At 40.3% G+C, this 18,990-nt stretch overlaps 1 protein-coding gene across 1 annotated transcript; it reads left to right on the top strand.

Moving 5' to 3' along the window:
- The first annotated feature begins 2,129 nt into the window (after positions 1–2,129).
- On the top strand, positions 2,130–8,438 carry LOC136424022 (von Willebrand factor A domain-containing protein 7-like). The gene is made up of 9 exons (XM_066412423.1): positions 2,130–2,151; positions 2,647–2,829; positions 3,484–3,696; positions 4,277–4,579; positions 5,170–5,457; positions 5,763–5,876; positions 6,502–6,618; positions 7,056–7,225; positions 8,397–8,438. The coding sequence occupies exons 1-9, from the start codon at positions 2,130–2,132 to the stop codon at positions 8,436–8,438; spliced, it is 1,452 nt and encodes a 483-aa protein (XP_066268520.1).
- Positions 8,439–18,990: the final 10,552 nt, after the last annotated feature.

Here is an 18,990-nt window from a genome sequence, read left to right as displayed (position 1 = left end):
TGTTTTCTCACAGCCTGCTGAAACATTATACGACATCAAAATCGTCTGCCGGCCAACGTCCGATCTGACCGCGCCGTATCATAAACGTAAACAATGACCAACAACCTGGCTTTCCGCCCAAAAACAAAGTTGAATAATTCTTCAATAATACACATATGTTTCTTGTTTAGAAATCAGTCAAAGAAACAGTAACTTATTACCTTTTGAGAGGCAGGCCTAAGTTTTTGGCATAAGTCCAACTACGTACTATTCAAACATTTGGGCGGTGAAGACATCCGACAAGGTGAATTCAAAAATCGTCCCTATCAAAATCATATATTCTATTTATTAATCATAATTCTCAAAGTTAGTTTACTTGTTATGTTTTCTAAAAATGTAATAAAACGATATAAGATTATAGCTGTCCATGAATGTACCTTCAAGAAAAAAAGAATAAAAAAAGAATTATCAGCATTTGCATGTTCATATTAGAATAGCATATTACAGTATACGCAATACATCATAGAATGTGTTGTAAACAGTTAAGGTTACATCACTAATACGTGCTATGCATGGTAAAAGTTGTCAGGTTATGTCCGTACAAAATCATAAAATCATCGCAAAAACGCCCTTTTTCAGCAAATATTCGTTTGATAACTCAGCGAGATAGCATACTAGGAGTCCTATCGGCAACCCCACCCAACTTTGAGGCTGCCCGAGCAATGATTGGTGTTTACCTGCACATCTTACAAGACTTCTACAGCAACACTAACTGGGTCGAGCTGGAGGGAGGGGTTCCGTACGAAGACATAGGTAATTATCTTTATTATTTCGATTTTCAACAGTGATTTTCACTTGTTGCTTATAATTTCCGCATTTAGTAGTAAGTAGTAAGTAAGTAAACCTTTATTTTCCTTGGAAGGCCCTATCAGCCAGTATATACATATATATACATGTCCGTTCTTCCCAGGGTTCCAAGTGGAGGGGGGGGGGGTGTCACGGGAAATAAATAAATAAATAAAATAACATTAAGTGCAAAACATCAAATTTTGTGTCAATAGTTTAGAAAAGGGACAGCAGAATGCCTTTAAGCCTATTCCTTTTAAAGTTTTATTTAAGGGTTTCAATTGACTAGGACGTAGGATCATCATTATTTCATGTTAGTTGCTGTTTGAAAGGGTCGAGTGCTCTCGCTTGTTGATGTTTTGATGTTATTGGTTACGTGAACATCCTCCAAAGCGAACATCTTAATTATTTTCTGTTTGGATATGCATTAAAGATATTCATCAAAGTTAGCTTAATGTCATTCAATGTTGGCACTCGAAAGCTATCTGGTTTGCCCTTTTTTGCGTTCTCCAATTAATTCATATGATACGTATATCGCTTCAATGAAAAGAGTGATGCCACAGTACTCAGTGAAAAATCTGAATATTTGTAAGATGAAAAAAATTGGCAATACTCAACTTTAACGAAATTTTATACTCTATTGCAATTTACAGGACTACAAGACAAGCCTTTGCGGCCAGTCGCTTCTAGCGGTGTTCCAACCTGTGAAAACTGCGCCGTGTTGTCGTAAGTAGCCTAATGTAAACAATGAATATATAATGTATGAAGTGTTAAAAGCCAATATAACGTACCATAGGTTATAACGTTTGAATAGGCTTTTTGTTTTAGAAACGTGCTGTTCATTATCTCATCCTTTGTAACATATGTCATGTACTACAAAAGTGTCTTTTAAAAGAAAAATGGAATACATGTATGAAGTCTCCAAGTAATATGTTATAATCTATCTTATATACTCTAAACATTGTATGCTATTATAGTAGCCTGCATTACTGCATGTGTGTCAATGGTAAAATCGTACATGACTAAAAGCGAATATTTTATTTGAATGTCATGTAATCATGCATATTCATTTCATTAGGACAAACGTCCATCTGTGTAGGTACTCTACATGTTAGAAAAAAAACTAATTTCATAAACAAAAGGAAACTCTCAAAGAAGTTTCGTTCAGATCTCGATCTCTGGCCCTTCTCAGGATACTAATGACTCGATTGCTCAAAACACGTGACCCGATAGAGGTTTAACGTGACCACCAGGTCAAAGTTGATCATCAGTTATCCTGGCGAAGACCAAAGTGAGATCATACCATGTTTGTGTCTGTGTTGGATAGTAGTTTTGTGCTTAAATTGTACACATTCTTGCTATCATTTCCCCACAGAGGTGCTCCTAACTGTCGAAGTAACCTCCTTCACCCAACACTGTTGACAAGCGGATACAAGAGTGGTCAAACGAAGGTTAAACCGGCCGGTGGGCAGTCTCTTTTTAGTGATCTTGCATGCATTTCTTTTGTCTATCTCACATTGTCATTTCCGCAAAGCAGCTTTGTCGAAATTTTTGTTGCTTGGTTTAGAAGTGCATGTCAAGCATGTCATCAAATGCTATGACTGATATTTGTTTTTCTTTAAAAAAAAATGTCAAAAGAAAAACCCCTTGGCGACAACCCAGTAAGTTATCAGGGCAACCATGCCCTCCCCTACCATGAATGGGGGCCCAGTAAACCAACTATGATGGCATGTAGTCCAGCTCTGTCACTGTAAGTCCTTGCCTTTATCTTGTCCCTAATAAAGAACAGAGTTGTGTGCCACCACGTCTCTGTATTTCCAGCTTTCACCACTACAACAGGCAAGTGCAGCCATGGCGGTTTGACTGATGATTCCAGACTGACAGTCCCGACTGGAGGAATCAACAAGGAGACGAGTGTCCCCAGTCTGTCTCCTCACTACTATCTACATGAACAGGCCGCACAGGCAGCGATTCAGGCTACCACCAACTTCTTCATTGCACCAGGTAAGTTGTAACCTTGCCCTTTGCTCTTTCATGATGTTCTAAAAAACATGTAGTGGGTAGAGTGTCCGCCTTGCATACGGTAGGTCATCAGTTCGATCCCCGGCCGAGTCATACCAAAGACTTTAAAAATGCTTTCTTTGTTTAGCACTCAGCATTTGGGAGAAAGTATGGTAGTTGGGCACACACTACTAGTATCAGTGATCTGTGACTACTGTAGTGACTGCACAAAGTCGTGGGGCCCAAGGGCTATTGAAACGGAAATGGGCACCGCCCTATGCACAGTCTAATGCGGGAAGGACTTTTAAGTCTGAAAACATCTATGATCTATATGTAATCAATGACGCAATTCAGGCAATACTATTCCCATTCATGTAACTGCTATGTCAATGTAAGATAAACCCTGAATACAAAACCCGTACTATATATAGCTAAAAAGCTTACAAAATCTTGAGATAATTTTTTTCATGGCAAAACAGGCATAGCAGTAGCCTGAGTGTCTTTCCGTTTAGTTCCAGGTTCTGCCTGGCCTGAGTGGCATCCTGTTTAGTTCCAGGCTCTGCCTTCACAGAGCATAGAACCAAACAGGATGATAGGCTAGCATAGCAGCAGTTTGACGGAAGAAACACCATGACAACAGTTTTTCTTCATTCGTAGGTTACGGCCTACTGTCTCAGATTGGGAATGACAACTTCAAAGAACTCTTGAACCTTGGCTCGGGGAACTCCATGGTTTTCGTCATAGACGTGTCAGGTAGCATGTCCAATGACATTGCCGCAGTGCTTAAAGAAACTACCCAGATAATTCAAAACACCGCTGGAACAGCCAATGCACCGTACAACTACATCCTGTCTACTTTTAGTGATCCAGGTAAGTAAGCTGTCTAGGGTCAATAGTTGCGTTATCTTTGACAACATTTTTCAGACTCTACATTCATGGTTCTGACTTTGCTACCTATTCAAATTAATTACATGAATGAATGAACTTTATTGCTCAACAATCGCACATGGTACAATGTATGGCATCAAATCAACAATACTAAAGGCTAAACTATCCTACAATTCTAAGTACAAAAATATAATCGAAACCAGTATATGGGTTACAATATAGTCATGTTTGGGTAATCCTGTCTCGCTTTTGGAATGATTTATGGAGGAATTGACCTATATAGATGGAAATAGGAGTCGGACATGACAACAGTACATGGAAAATATCGCTCTGTGTACCAGATAGGGTGAAGTTTGTCGATGTAATCAATTACACTAGAAATGATGCGGTATTCTATCTGGTTCACGCAACTAATGCTAGACTGTACGTCAAACTTTACTCGACTGTACGTCAAAGTTAAGCAAACAATTTAATACGTATATCATTTTGTAGCTATACAGGGAAAACATATGAATAAAACCGTTTGAAAATATGTCATTATCAACCTTTCTATAATCGCCAGAGATTGGACCAGTTCGTACAACCAGAGACCCGAACGAGATGATCAACTGGCTCAATGCGCCCACAGTGCACGGTGGAGGAGACTGTCCCGAGTACTGCTTCTCTGGAATCGAGTTAGCGCTCCTAAACTGCCTACCGGAGTCTATGGTGTTCGTCTTGACGGACGCAGATCCAAAAGATCCAGAAAAATACAGCACCATTGCTGCCTTGATTCAGCAAATAGGAGCGGTCCTTAACTTTCTTCTTACAGGATCGTGCAACAGTCGTAAAGAACAAAATAGACGGAAGCAAGGATATTTTGTTGGTAAGTTATATATGTATAAAAGGCTCCTGCTTCTTAATTTGGCAAAGAAGAATACATAGTTATCATTTGAAGAAAACCTGCTACCTACTATGGGCTACTATTACAATTTCACCTTTTATAGATTCAATCCTAAAAAATCTATGCTCTTCGTTCACTTGCTCATGTCCCAGCTTCTACCCCAATTATACCAATCTACTTCACATGTATTCATTTTTTCCTATGTATTTCTTTATACTCTTGTTTGTTGATATTTTTTCCTATTTTACATGGGTATATACTTATATATAACGGTGCTTCGTTATATATAGTTTTATTTTATTTTATGTTGGACAGACGCTAGAGAAAGGATCCGTCCTGTTCCTTTTGTCCTGTTATTATACATTTTGTATATTAACGAAGTAAAATAAATAGGCTTGCGGAAAACGTCAAAATGTTAAGTAAGTCGTAGAAAACTGTAGGACAGAATTCCTGTGACTGGGGTTTTCCACTGCAATACTCACACACTTCATTTCTCTTTGGTTACTGGCGTTTCAATTATGGAAGTTTGATTAAAGGCAAACAGCCTTGATTCAATCATTTTGTCCACACAGATGCCAATCATCGTGCCAACAAACGAAGCAACAGGAACTGGTACGAACAACTCGCTCAGGAATCCGGTGGATCGGTCTATGAAGGTGACAAAGAGAACATCGCCAACCTGACGGGCGTCATCAGCGTGGCCCTGTCTAACTCCGCTCCTGTTACCCTCTACAAGGCCACTCTGCCGGCGGGAAGCGGCAGGGTTGTGCCGCTGGAAGTCGACAGTGCTCTCCTGGAGCTGGTGATCTCATTAGTAGCCGCAAACAGCGCACCAGATGTTGTTATAGAGACACCTGCTGGTAAGGTTTATCCCTTAGAAAGCTAGCAAAGACATGTTGATTTTTATTTCAGCATGACGAATTTTTGGGCCCACGTCCCCATCCAGTTAACTCGTTGAAATAAGGCAGGCTTTGATTTTATTAATTTCATCATCATATAAAGCACATTTTATACAGCCCAGTTCATTTGATGATTTCCAGGCACAATGCGCACCGATAACATGCACAATCATAATGTTAATTGTTTCGTCCATATTACACCGTATTTTTATCGGTGGCTTTGAAGTTCAACGAATGTTGATATCTATTTTGTCGTTTTCTTGTAGGTACACCACAGTTATTCGGAACGCCAGGCGCCGAGATTGCAGTTGACGTAGACAAAAATAGAGTGTATCAAATCAAGAACCCGTCTCCGGGAACTTGGCGACTACGACTTAGAGGTATAGTGATAACTATATTCCGTGGTTACAACATTGTATTAGTTATAGTTGAGTTGAGTTATAGTAATTCACAATGAAACTTTTCAAACTATATTTTCCAAGGCTCTTTATGCAAATGAAGATGTATGCAAATGTATGCAAATGGGGCAGTTATGCCATTAATTGAAAAGAAAACAGCATAATTCGTTGACTAGCTGTCCGAATGACATCAAACTTGGAAAAAGTCACAAGCAACAGGAGAGTGTACCTTTTTAGAACCTTGAAAGTGCCTGGCAACCGTTGCTAAGGAAAATATACTTCCATAGCAACGGAAAGGTTTATAGTACTATACAGCCTTTCAAAGTGTGTTAAATTGATTGATTTATGAAGCAATTGTTATATTGCACGTAAAAATTATATACTCTATAGATGATAGTCATAGAGCTGATAATAGAGCTAATATATATATATTATTTTCAAAGTAATAACCATTCAGAAATTTCATAGAAAGTCGGGTTGTGGTATTCCATTTACTCCGCAGATTTTCGTAAACGTCTCTAGTATAACCTTACATTAGCTATCTGTGTGATAAACTATAAATTCACGATTTTGGTTAGCTCTTTAGTGATGTTTCCTATCGTCATAGATTCACAGCAGTATGTGCTAGAGGTTACGGGAAAGAGCGTCTTGGACTTCTCGTACCAGTTTATGAAGGCAACAAACAACGGTATCTTACTGCCCATCGATGGGAGACCTGTTGCAGGTGATTTATAAGCAACTTTAACCTAGCTTAGTTCCTTTTTGATACCAATTTTCTATATCCAATTTCAGTGCATATTTCATCTACCAATGCCCTCTCTCTCATTGGAGAAACGTCGGCTTATATGAGCTAGAAGTTCATCATAGTCATTAGATTTATCTCTAACTGTTTTCAAAGATCATTAGGTTGCATAGTTGTCCACGGCACGCTCTCGCCCCCTATCTGTCATATGGTTAAACTTTTTTATTCCACATAGGTCAAGCAGGATATACATAGGTACTCTTACAGAGAGACTGCTCAATGTCCAACATCACTTCTTGATATTAATGAAGACATGGGCTGTACTAACATGGTGTACCTGTATTCTACATGCATTACGATGTTTATTCTTACAGCAATATATGTGTGTGTACTAACCACATCGCTCTTTCCTTTCCTAGGGGTGAATGCAACTATCGTTGTTGACATTCTCGGCTCTGATAAGGTCCAGCTGCTGACAAGGATCTCTTTTTTAAACGGAGTAGGCAGTGAGCTGGTGACGTCTCCAATGACAGCCGTTGGAGGACTTCTTGGAGCCAAATATTCTGCAGTAGTTTCCGTACCAACCGTGGTGAGCATTTCTAAACTTTCCTCATTAAATATGAAAATGAGCATCATTAGTGCATGATTACTTAAACTATTTACAACAGCAAATTTGGACGATCCGTCAAGCACTTCTTCGGTTTTTCTTTTTTAAATTGTGAAACACAATTGGCCTCTCCTTGAAACGGACTTATTGTTTTGACTGGCTGTGTATTTGAGGGTCGTTTTGGTCCGCGCTATAAATTGAACATTTCTAGATGGATTGTCTTGAAATTTGGTTTTTGGGTAGTTGTTGGCTTGATGTGGTTAAAGAAAACGTCTGGTTTTGATATCTTGATTTCTGGATATGCTATGGTCCTGTTTCTTTTTTAATGGAACGGACAGTATGTAGAGTTGGGGCCCCTTGCTCTTCTTTGGGGGCTAAAGGGGCCTATTTTGTGTCAGAATTTAAAGACGAAAACCCAGGAAGGGCTAATTTGTGGTATGTGGTAAATTAATTCAGTAATCTAATCTTCAGATTTATCTTCATCTTTTAAACACCAGGAATTCAGGGTCAAAATTGAAGGCAGCGATGCAAACGGCACCATATTTCAGCGTGTTCAGCCAACTTTTATTCAACCACAGAGTTTTTACTTGGGTATGGATGGTGAAAAGGGTAAGGCCAATTTTATTGAAGCTTTAGGCTGATAAACTGTTGTTTTGTGAACACAAGTATTATTTTGGAGGCATAGCATCCACTTAACCAAAACGCTAAAACATATTTTGTTCATGCCTTTAATCATTTTTTTCAAGAACCACTGCATGCAGGAGGCACTGCAGACGTGCATTTCCTGCTTGTGAACCACGGAAGCAGCGGAACATTTACTTTTACAGCAACAGACGACGCATCAATGGTCCAGTCTGTGTCGCCACCATCAGTCACGTTACAGGAGAGAGCCAACATAACAGGATATATCAGATTTGCAGCTCCAAGTACAGCGGCAGTTGGTACAACAAGGTACTTGAATTCATATTTCTGTGTGCAGATTACGCTCGGTTCAATATAAAAGTCGTAGAAAGTATATCTTGACCACAAGCACTGGGCGCGGCTTTATGAAAAAAAAATACAGATACTCTTAGCCAACTGTCGTTACATTTTAAATGTCCGTCAAGTGTAATGTTACTAAATTATGTTGTTATTGTTGTCTTTCCATCGTTAGTACTGCGACGTTGGCTGTGTCAGGCCCTGGAGGTGCTTCTAGCTCCCTTCTTGCTCGAGTGACCGTAGAGCCACACATTGTACTGGTAAGCATGGTTTGAAAGTATATTTCCGATTTAGTAATAATGATTTTACTCATCAACTCATCATATAAATATTATTTGTATGTTTTATCTCAGACCGTGGACAACGTATCTCCAGCATGTTCAATAGTGGCTGCTACCGGCAACTGTACCCTTGAACAACAACACCCCTCTACCTGTGACAGTCATCACTGGTCCATAGATGTTCAGGTGAGAGATGGAGAATCCGGTATCTACAGTCTTACTGCATCACCTGAGTGGAGTGGCGTCACGTTTAACCACTCAACATTCAGTCCGGGAACTGTTGGAACGAATGTCGCAGCTACATACAGGTCGGTAATAACAAAATACTCATTCATGTATTCTAGTCGTAATTGTGTCTGTCTTAGCTATATGTACTTTCGTTCTGATTCAATCGAAGAAAAGGTACAGGTGACGTTCCTTTTAGGTTTTCATTTACAAATTCCAAAAGACTATTTAGCTGTTGTTGTATCGGATCTCTTATCATCGATTACTTATGAGATGAAGTTCATCGTTTGTACAAGCTAATGCTATCCATGAATTATGACTAAAATTTGATTTTAAGTCTGTTTTTAACATTTCCACAACTTAGTTCTAACTGCTGCAAACCACGAGGGACAGTGACTGTGGCAGACAAGCAGGGAAACATTGCCCAGTGTACGGTGGACTACAACATTCCAACAACGACCTCTCAACCAACGACATCTCTTCCAACGACCCTTCCCGAAACGACAACATCCTCACCGACGACCATCCTCCCGACAACAGCCCCCCTCCCACTGGAAGCCTCAACGACTGCAGCGACCACGATGACAACTGATCCCATCCCCACGACGGAGAGACAATCCACCGATGTAGAGGAGAACCTAACGGTACCAAAATCTCTTAGCAAGTTCATTATACCCATTATGCATAATGACACTTTTTAGCTTGTTGTTTAAAAGTTTGGTTGCTATAAACATAATATTACACATGGCTTAAAAGCAATCATTTTTTCATTATAAAAAAGTACCAGGAAAATACATGTAAATAGATACGAGTAAATTCTAGCTACGCAAAGACAGAATTAACGGCACTGCAAAAAGCAATGAATGCGTCCTAATAGATTTCACATTAGAATCGTTTACGAATATTACTGAACCCTTGCGCTTCTGTCATCAATGTGTTTCGAAGGAAAACAAGGAAGCAAAATATATCTTAGTGTATATTATCTCACTAGGTAATCTAGCAGTACGAGCAATGTAGATGCTTAAATAAAGCTAAATCTAAATTTAAATGCTATCATTAACAACATGCCTTAGTCATGGGCCTACCGTGAATAATCCTCATACAGTTGTCTTGGTAATTTGTATGGGTAAAATCTACGCCTCATTATGTTTAGCCATAAGTATGGCTAAACATATTGTTTTCTCTCATGTTTCTTCTTCTTCTCCTCCTGTCAAATCTTCAAATCGATTCATCTCTGTCATTTTTTGACCAAATGACCTGAAATTTGGTACAGAGGTAATGTAGGCAAAAACCAATGTGCGTTCTTTTCCTTTTTTTTGATATTGACCTTGAAAGTGATTTTATTGAGGTTTTTAGGCTATTTTTAGCATATCTTGGCCTCCTGCGCCCTGGTATTTCAACCGAATGACCTGAAATTTGCTGTATATGTGGCTTGAACAAATATTTAAAGGACTACATTCCCATTTTTGGCATACATATATTCAAAACGATTTATTTTGGGCTTTCTTGACAATATTTGCCACTTCTGTCACTTTCAATACTACATATGACCTACAGGTCATTGACCCCGAGTGCCTTGCACCTGGCCAAGCTGGAAGTTTGCTTACGAGGAGGAAAGACCGGACATAAACATTTAACGTGATTTTCGGGAAAACACCATGTTCCCTTAAACTCAGTGGTTAAATTGCAGTTTAGGAAATTTTATAACAGAAAACAAGTTAAATCAATGATTTTGTGAATGTTTATTCTAGCATTAGTTATTCCAGATATTTTCAAACTCCAAATTCTTCAACACAACACGGGAGATCGTTTCTCCTCAGACTGGCGCGACACTCCTGTCAAAATTGATTGATGATCTCTCTCTGCCGCCGACTTCATACATGATCAAAGGCGGGTGGTAGGCGGTGCGCGGGGAAACTTAAACATATAATGTAGCGAAGTGTTGCACAAGGAATTCTCACGCTGAGGGGTACATGAAATAATGCTTACAAAATAGACCCCTATGAATCGGGCTACATTCAGCAATGGTAGACGGATTCGGGGCATGCCGCGCAAAACACATGGTCTCACTGGGGACAGGCGTTTTGGTCCCGCACGTTGTCGCAGCGGTGCGTCGCCGCTACGCGATCGAAAGCACGCCGCTGTCTGTCTCGGACCAACACGCGTCTCCCGTGATGTGTAGCGTCCACCACCAGGCCTTCCTACATGTCCTACGTACGGGCGTATGGATCGTAGAATTCGGCAAAAAAGGAATGATTAGGCCAGTAGAGTCAGTCCCCGGTAAGGTCAATGATTCGCCCCTTTGCGCTAGCTTGTAACGTTAAATGAATGTACCCTCTGGTGGCCAAACTTCACTGACAAACTTTCTCCCTATTATCATCATGAGCTTGCGTTAGTCTGGTACTAGTGACTATTATGTGCCGGGAATGTTTATCTATCGCACGCCTTGGAAGGAAGTTCAACCATGATAAATGGTCGGCCGTTGCGAAAATTTGGAATCCCATGCTGTTGATTTTCGTGATTGAATCTGTAAGAAAATATATTTTCATGTCGTTCATGTTTTTGGGACGGACGCCGGGACGGGGTGAATTTTTTCTATCATTTTCGTCCCGTTAGTAATGCAAATCGAATCGTGTTGCACAAGAGGCAAAACACTAAAAACGTGGGTCTTGTGGAGTGTTTTGGAGCGGGAAAATGCCGGATATTAGCGGTGCCGAACAGTGTACATCGTCGCGCGCGGGTGACGCTCCGTCAAAACAAATCCGCTGGTGGTCTAGCGCGGCCACCGAAAATAGGCAAAAACACACAGGAGGACTTAGCACCTTCGTTTATGAGGGCAATTGTGAAAATCTTTTGTTACAAATTGTTCGAACATTGAAACATTTGGATAGATGGTTTGAAACTGTTCTAAATAAAGAGATTTTTGTGTAGTTACGTTCGAAATGTTTCCAACGTATGTGAAATAAGTTCAAACATGTTATAAGTTTCAATTCTAATTGTTTGAACGCTTTAGAACTATTGTGACTTAGACATTCTTTTAATCAAAATAGTTCAAACATATTACAAATATTATATTAAAACCCTCTCGGTGACTTTGAATTGACTCAAATATGTTGTTTTTGGTCATTTCCTTCGTCTCCTGTCAAATCTTCATATGTATACTATGGAAAACTTCATTCTTCCCTGGGGTTGATCTTTTTTAATTCAATTTTGAACTGGGTTGATTATGCGCAAGAGTGTAATTTTCAGCGGATATTTTTCGACTGGTTTACATGGAAATGGCACGGAATATCCCATTCTTGCAAGGGGAGGATTCTTTAATCATTTCTTTCAATTTTGAGCTGGAATGATTATGAAAAAGTCCATTTTTTAGCAGAAGTGTATTTGTTAATCAATTAGTGGATATGGTTGTGGACTGGTCCATATTGTGTTGAGGTGCTACTGGAAGACTCAATTTTGGACTGGGGTGATTCTTTTTTTTAGTGCAAGTATTTTAGAATGGTCCATTGTTATTTTGGGAGAGTCCATTTTTTGCATGGCGAGGAGTATGGCTAAACATGCTGTATTTGCTCGCAAATGTTGCCTTTCTAGTACTCATGTTTCTTCTTCTTCTTCTCCTCCTCCTCCTGTCAAATCTTCAAATCGATTCATCTCTGTCATTTTTTGACCAAATTACCTGAAATTTGGTACAGAGGTAATGTAGGCAAAAACCAATGTGCGTTCTTTTCCTTTTTTTTGATATTGACCTTGAAAGTGATTTTATTGAGGTTTTTAGGCTATTTTTAGCATATCTTGGCCTCCTGCGCCCTGGTATTTCAACCGAATGACCTGAAATTTGCTGTATATGTGGCTTAAACAAATATTTAAAGGACTACATTCCCATTTTTGGCAAACATATATTCAAAACGATTTATTTTGGGCTTTCTTGACAATATTTGCCACTTCTGTCACTTTCAATACTACATATGACCTAAAGGTCATTGACCCCAAGTGCCTTTCACCTGGCCTTGCATGCCTGTGAGCCTTGCGACCACCTGATTGGTCAATTGGGTTAATCTAATTATCTTGCATTCCTGGCGCAGGTGTGCTAGTATTAATGCCAAATATGGTATGGGAATTCCTAGGACATGTGATTACATGGCTTTGTTCACTCTTTTTTTAACAAAGATACACATCTCCAGTTCCTATGTATTAAACCAAAATAATGTGAAATCTGGTATGTGTCTGCCTTGGTCATGTACACAGGCCCTCATTCAAATGTTTGGCATACAGCCTTTCAAAACGATTTTTTAAACAAAGAATTTTTTCGTTTCGTTATTTTCAACCCAAAGTACATTCAAACAAAGGGGTGTCACATTTTTATATTTCACCCATACTATCGCTGAAATATGTTGTTTTTGGTCATTTCCTTCGTCTCCTGTCAAATCTTCATATGTATACTATGGAAAACTTCATTCTTCCCTGGGGTTGATCTTTTTTAATTCAATTTTGAACTGGGTTGATTATGCGCAAGAGTGTAATTTTCAGCAGATATTTTTCGACTGGTTTACATGGAAATGGCACGGAATATCCCATTCTTGCAAGGGGAGGATTCTTGAATTATTTCTTTCAATTTTGAGCTGGAATGATTATGAAAAAGTCCATTTGTTAGCAGAAGTGTATTTGTTAATCAATAAGTGGATATGGTTATGGACTGGTCCATATTGTGTTGAGGTGCTACTGGAAGACTCAATTTTGGACTGGGGTGATTCATTTTTTTAGTGCAAGTATTTTAGAATGGTCCATTGTTATTTTGGGAGAGTCCATTTTTTGCATGGCGAGGAGTATGGCTAAACATGCTGTATTTGCTCGCAAATGTTGCCTTTCTAGTTCCTCTTTTATTTGCAGGATGACCAGCCATTGGGGACTGTCGGGATTGCACTGGTATCATCTGCAGCTCTCGCTGCCGTGGGACTGTTGACAGGAACTATAATTGTTGTCTTCCACTGTAAACTGAAAATGAAAGTCTCGCCGCTCAGGGTTACGACTTAGCGATTAATAGTTGGGAGAAGACATTAATTATTGATTAATTAAGTACATAATTAATCATTAAAGAAATCAGTCATTTTCTATTCAATTGTATCATATAGTCATCACGTAACAAGGCCCGAAGGCCGCTTCAATGTGTGGGGTTACAAAAACTAGAACGTAACTCAGAAATACCATGGTTGAAACATGTTGTAATGAATTCGAATTTTGTCGTTTCCTTTCTCTCGTTGCTTATTGTTGCACTAGATGTGTTCTTGTGTGTGTGTATGCGGGTATCCCAAACTATTTGTTTTGCTCGAAACTCGTTTCGGATACAAGTTGGCTATCCCAAATGGGACTGTAACCTCGTCTGGGATAAATACGTATTTAGGATGCAAGTTGTCCTAACCGGCTAAGTACAGGTCATCTTGAACATAATCTCGTAACTATGATCTGGAAATAACATATCTAAATATTAGTAATATAATGTAAGGTACACATTTAACGTCTTCTTCGTTTTATATCTATAAAGAACTTCATCGACAGAACAGTTCTTTGACCCAAGAGTTGTTCAGGGACTTTCCTAAACGTTTCTACAAATATAGATACTAGTAGTACACACAAAAGGTGATGCAATATATATATATATATATAGATATATGTTGAAATGTATCAACTTCTTTTGAGCGCGTAAGGATACATAAACTGGAGTCAATATTACTATATCCAAGCAATCTGTGTAAATATGTAAGACTAGACATGTTTCCTATGTCATGCTCGTCTAAGCTCATAAGAAATCTACTTTATCAGCTATGTCAATCAAATAAAACATACACAAAGATTGTTGTAATCAAGTTGCAATGCCACAAAATGGCTGAACATAATCAATGAAAAACTTAAATCAGTGAAATGAATAAATTCAAATTATTTCACAATGAGTGGGTTAAATCAAGTTGAAAATAGTATAAATAGAATACAAAGTAGTACATTAGTGTAAAGTACTATAACTGTACAATAGAGAACGTCATAGGCATGCCCGATAGTGCAAACCTACATTTTTCTTTCGTTATATCATATCTTTATTATATCATTATATCATAGTTATGTATGTGTAGGAGATTATTATACAAACTATTGACTATTGAGCATGGAATGACAGTACAGATGCATGCAGTTTTTGGTGGAATCAACATTTCGCCGCTTTGAGGATGACATCCAGTACAGTGGATGGTCTATCACGCTTCCTTAGGTCTCTGGAAAGAAAGCCTGTAATTATAGGAAATGTTCTCGACGTCAACATTAAATCATCCATGCTAAGCCCTGTAAAAGGAACAGCAATAATGGACAAATAGATAAAAATACAGATAGTGTGATGCATGTATCTGTCCATTAACAACAATACAACTATGGCCAATGCTCACCGCAGTTCCTTACCTTATATCAATATACATATATTTTCAATGTACCAATTTTGGATGGAAAAAAACACATAAAAAAGATACTAAATTACGTTTCTAGTCTCCCTTTCACTGGTCAGGCCACTAAAGCCCCTGTCACACTTTGGCGTATATTTCCAGCCGAAGTAATTTCTTTGGTTTGATAAATTGATTGCTCAACGGTGGGTCAAAGTAGAAAACAACTTCCTCCCCGCAAAATTTACTTCAACAAAAAAAATGTTACTGCGGAACTCACGCGCTCTTCAATATACGCACAAGTGTGACAGGGCCCTAAAAGCGTGGTTGTGAACGGTTTTAAGTGAGGATAATCGGGAACACTTTAATCCTGTTATGGACGAATTATTGTCAGACTGAGAACTGCCTGTTTCACTGGTCTTGGGACCTGTTTCCACAGAGAATCATGAGCTCCTATTGTGCTGATTTTCATAGTGAAGAAGAGTGCTAAGCTCCTGTGGCTACTTGTCATTTCTTAAATCAGTCTCTTGGTTCCTAGCTGATCAGCGACAAACTCTGCGTAAAGTGATTTCACAGAGCCCTTGAGAGTGAAAGATTTTTCTGTGCTTGTGGAAAACAAAAAAATCGCCAAAAATCAATATTTCAAAATATTCGCGTTAACACGCATCATTCTTTAAGTATTACTATCATGTACATTCCTGTAAAGTTATATTGATGAACATCGAATCACAAGCCAATGAGAGCGTTTTTTTCTAAAAAAGGGACGTGGCCTTATACATCTTGATAACGTAATCATGACATCATACTAATTTGCATAAATTATCACCTTGCTATAAGGTACTACCTGAAAAAAATTAAGGTTGAGGAAGGTTTATAAAGCTTAAGAAAGGTTTTTTTTTTCAAAAACATCCCAAAATTCCTCAGCCACCCTTCAACAATAATACCTTAATAGAACAAACAAACAAACAAATATCATCCATGAAAAGAAATACATTGCCCTACCTTGTCCTGTTGCAACAGAGGTAGATGTATACGTGAGAACAGAAAAGATTTTGGGACATTTTCCATAGCCTCCTTTGCTTTCTGCTTTGAGCTCTGGCGTTTATTAATGGGATTGGGGCGCTCATTCGATTTCTAACTTGGATTAAGGTTCTGCAACTCCATTGGAGATGCCACGCAAAGAACACAGCCAATAGGGCATGTCAGACTTCATCCCTTACTAATACTGCCCTACCTTTCAATTCAACAAACAAAGCGAAAAGCATGGCAACGCGGCGTTGTGTACATTGGCAGACGCCGACATTTACAGAAACACACAGACAAGCCAAAATAACACTTCAGTTATCTGGGGTTAAGGGCAACTAACTGCCTGAAAAATAGGGATTGATAAGCTATTGTTCGATGGAAATCCATGACACATTTACAGCTCGTCCGAACAGCCGTTCGGTTTCTGCAGGCGATACCCTCGGCGGAGCCTCGTCACCAGAGTCTCGTACCCACATACTTCGGGATAAGATGTACCCCCTGGAATTTTCCAGATTGAAAGTTAAAGATAGTAGATTCATCAAAAGTAGATACAGTAAAAGCCAGTTAATTGCAAAACGGATTACCGCATACTTCTGTCAACTGCCCGGAATAGCAAAATCCCAAATCGTTTCCCATTCATTCCATTGTTAGTGACTTTGCATTTTGCACGGCGCATCGTCACCAATGCCTGATAAAGTGATAACTGCACGACAATTTGTCAAATATCGTCAACAAATTAACAGAAAATGTGTGCTAAAAATCGGCATACGCGGTACAAATGGGTAAACAACTGGCTGAGTGTGTAAAGGCACAGTACCGACAATATGTATGAAATTGTTATGAGGAACAAAAGTTATGTTATGAGGAACATCCCACACCATTATTGATGTATATGGCGGTGCCAATCTCCGTTTCATAGCCCTGGGCCACACTGTGGTGCAATCACTGCAGCAGGGGGCTAGTCCACTGGCAGTCTTCTTCTCGTGTCACCACTGGCACTTGTTTGCTATACACTCCCCCTCCAGTATTCGGCAACCGCCCTTCCTATTGTGGTCAGGTCTTCAAGGTTCTTTCTGGTGCAGGGCTCAGGCAGGCGGGGACAGACGAGGAGGTATTCCATGGTCTGCTCCTGCCCGCAGTCACATGCCGTCTGTCCATCTGGACTAAGGCCCCACTTATTCATGAGGGTCTTGCACCTTCCTGTGCCTGTTCTGAGGCGGTTGAGACATAACCAGGTTGGCCATGCCTCCCCCCTCCTGGAGGAAGGGATTCCCTCGGGGGGATGGTGAGTTTATGTGGTGCTGTCTGGAGGTGATGAGACCACATGGCCATCCTCTGAGACGCTGCACTACCTCTGAGTGGTTCAACTGAGTGCAGGAAGCTATGTCTCGATTTGAGTCTCTTTTGTGGAGGGACATGCTGGTAGAGTACGTTGTGTGGGTCGCCCTCTTGTTTGAGCTTTTCTCGTTGTGCCGCCACGGCTCTTCTGATGTGTGAGGGGGGGCTATACCGCACAATAGGTATAGGTCGTCAACTCTGGTGGGGCGTAGGCAACCAGAGAGGGCCCTACAGGCGGAGTTCAGGACCGGGTCCAGCTTCGTGGTGTGTGTTGATCTGCACCACACCGGGGCGGCATACTCTGCTGTAGAGAAACATAGTCCGAGGGCTGTGGCTCGTACAGAACTGGCATCTGCACCCCAGTGAGTGTTTGCAAGTTTCTTGAGAATGTTGTTTCTGGCACCCACTTTCATTTTGGTATTCAGGATGTGGTTCTTGTATGACAGGGTCCTGTCTAGGGTGACGCCAAGGTAGACTGGCTTGCTGGTGCTACTCAGCCATTTGCCCTGCCAACAAACTCTGAGTTGGCGGTTTGCATCCCTGTTTTTTTTAGGTGGAAGACAGTCACTTGCGTTTTGTCAGGGTTGGCCCGCAGGTGGTTGGCAGCATAGTACGGGGTAAGGACTGTTAGAGCATTACTGAGGGTAGTATCTACTTCTTTGAAGGTCCTTCCTTGTGCACCAATGCTGAGGTCATCAGCAAACAGGAATCTCCTGGTATCGGGATGTACTGGTTGGTCATTGGTATAGATGTTAAAGAGTACGGGACCGAGGATACTGCCTTGAGGGAGGCCGTTTTTCGGTCTTCGTCATCTGCTCCGGTTGCCATTTAGGTCTACAAAGAACGGTCTGTTTGATAGTAGATTCTGGATCAGTTCAGTTAGCCTTACATACTTCGTAATCTGGAATAGTTTCTTGGTGAGGATCCTATGGTTTACCGTGTCATATGCTGTAGAGAGGTCCACAAAGACGGCTCCCGTTATCAGGCCTTTCTCATACCCGTCCTCAATATATGTGTAAGGTTCAGTAGTTGGCCTGTACAGGACTTTCCAGGTCTAAAACCTGCTTGCTCGGGAATAAGGAGCTCATCCACGAGTGGTGCAATGCGGTTCAGTATTAGTCTTTCAAAGAGTTTGTATGTGTGGCATAACAGAGAGATCGGCCTGTAGTTCTTGGGTATGGATGGATCTTTTCCAGGTTTCAGTAAGGCAATCACTCTGGATTTCCTCCAGATCTTGGGGATCCTGTTTGTGCTCAAGCTCTGATTGAGCATGTCGAGCAGCCATTGTAGTGCCAGAGACCCGAAATGTTTGATCTGTTCGCATAGGATGTCGTCAAGTCCAGCTGCCTTGTTGTTTTTCATGTCCTTACTGGCGTTGCGTAGATCATCCATGCTGAAGGGCCTTGTGAAATGTGAGGTCCCTTCGGAGATCGCAGCATCTGCTTTGGGAAGATTGGCTCTTCAGGGATGGTGGTTTGGG

Source organism: Branchiostoma lanceolatum, chromosome 18 (genome assembly GCF_035083965.1).
Source record: "Branchiostoma lanceolatum isolate klBraLanc5 chromosome 18, klBraLanc5.hap2, whole genome shotgun sequence".
In the NCBI taxonomy this organism is placed as follows: domain Eukaryota; kingdom Metazoa; phylum Chordata; class Leptocardii; order Amphioxiformes; family Branchiostomatidae; genus Branchiostoma; species Branchiostoma lanceolatum.
The sequence above is the reverse complement of the archived record's forward strand: the minus strand, read 5'-3'. Positions and strand labels throughout refer to the sequence as shown.

Bases quoted from the DNA above. Each gene is read 5' to 3' on its own strand.
- LOC136424022 (XM_066412423.1), top strand. From the start codon at position 2,130: ATGTTTGTGTCTGTGTTGGATA. The intron at 5,458-5,762 runs GTAAGGTTTATC...GTTTTCTTGTAG, and splicing joins TGTTATAGAGACACCTGCTG to GTACACCACAGTTATTCGGA. The intron at 6,619-7,055 runs GTGATTTATAAG...TTCCTTTCCTAG, and splicing joins CGATGGGAGACCTGTTGCAG to GGGTGAATGCAACTATCGTT.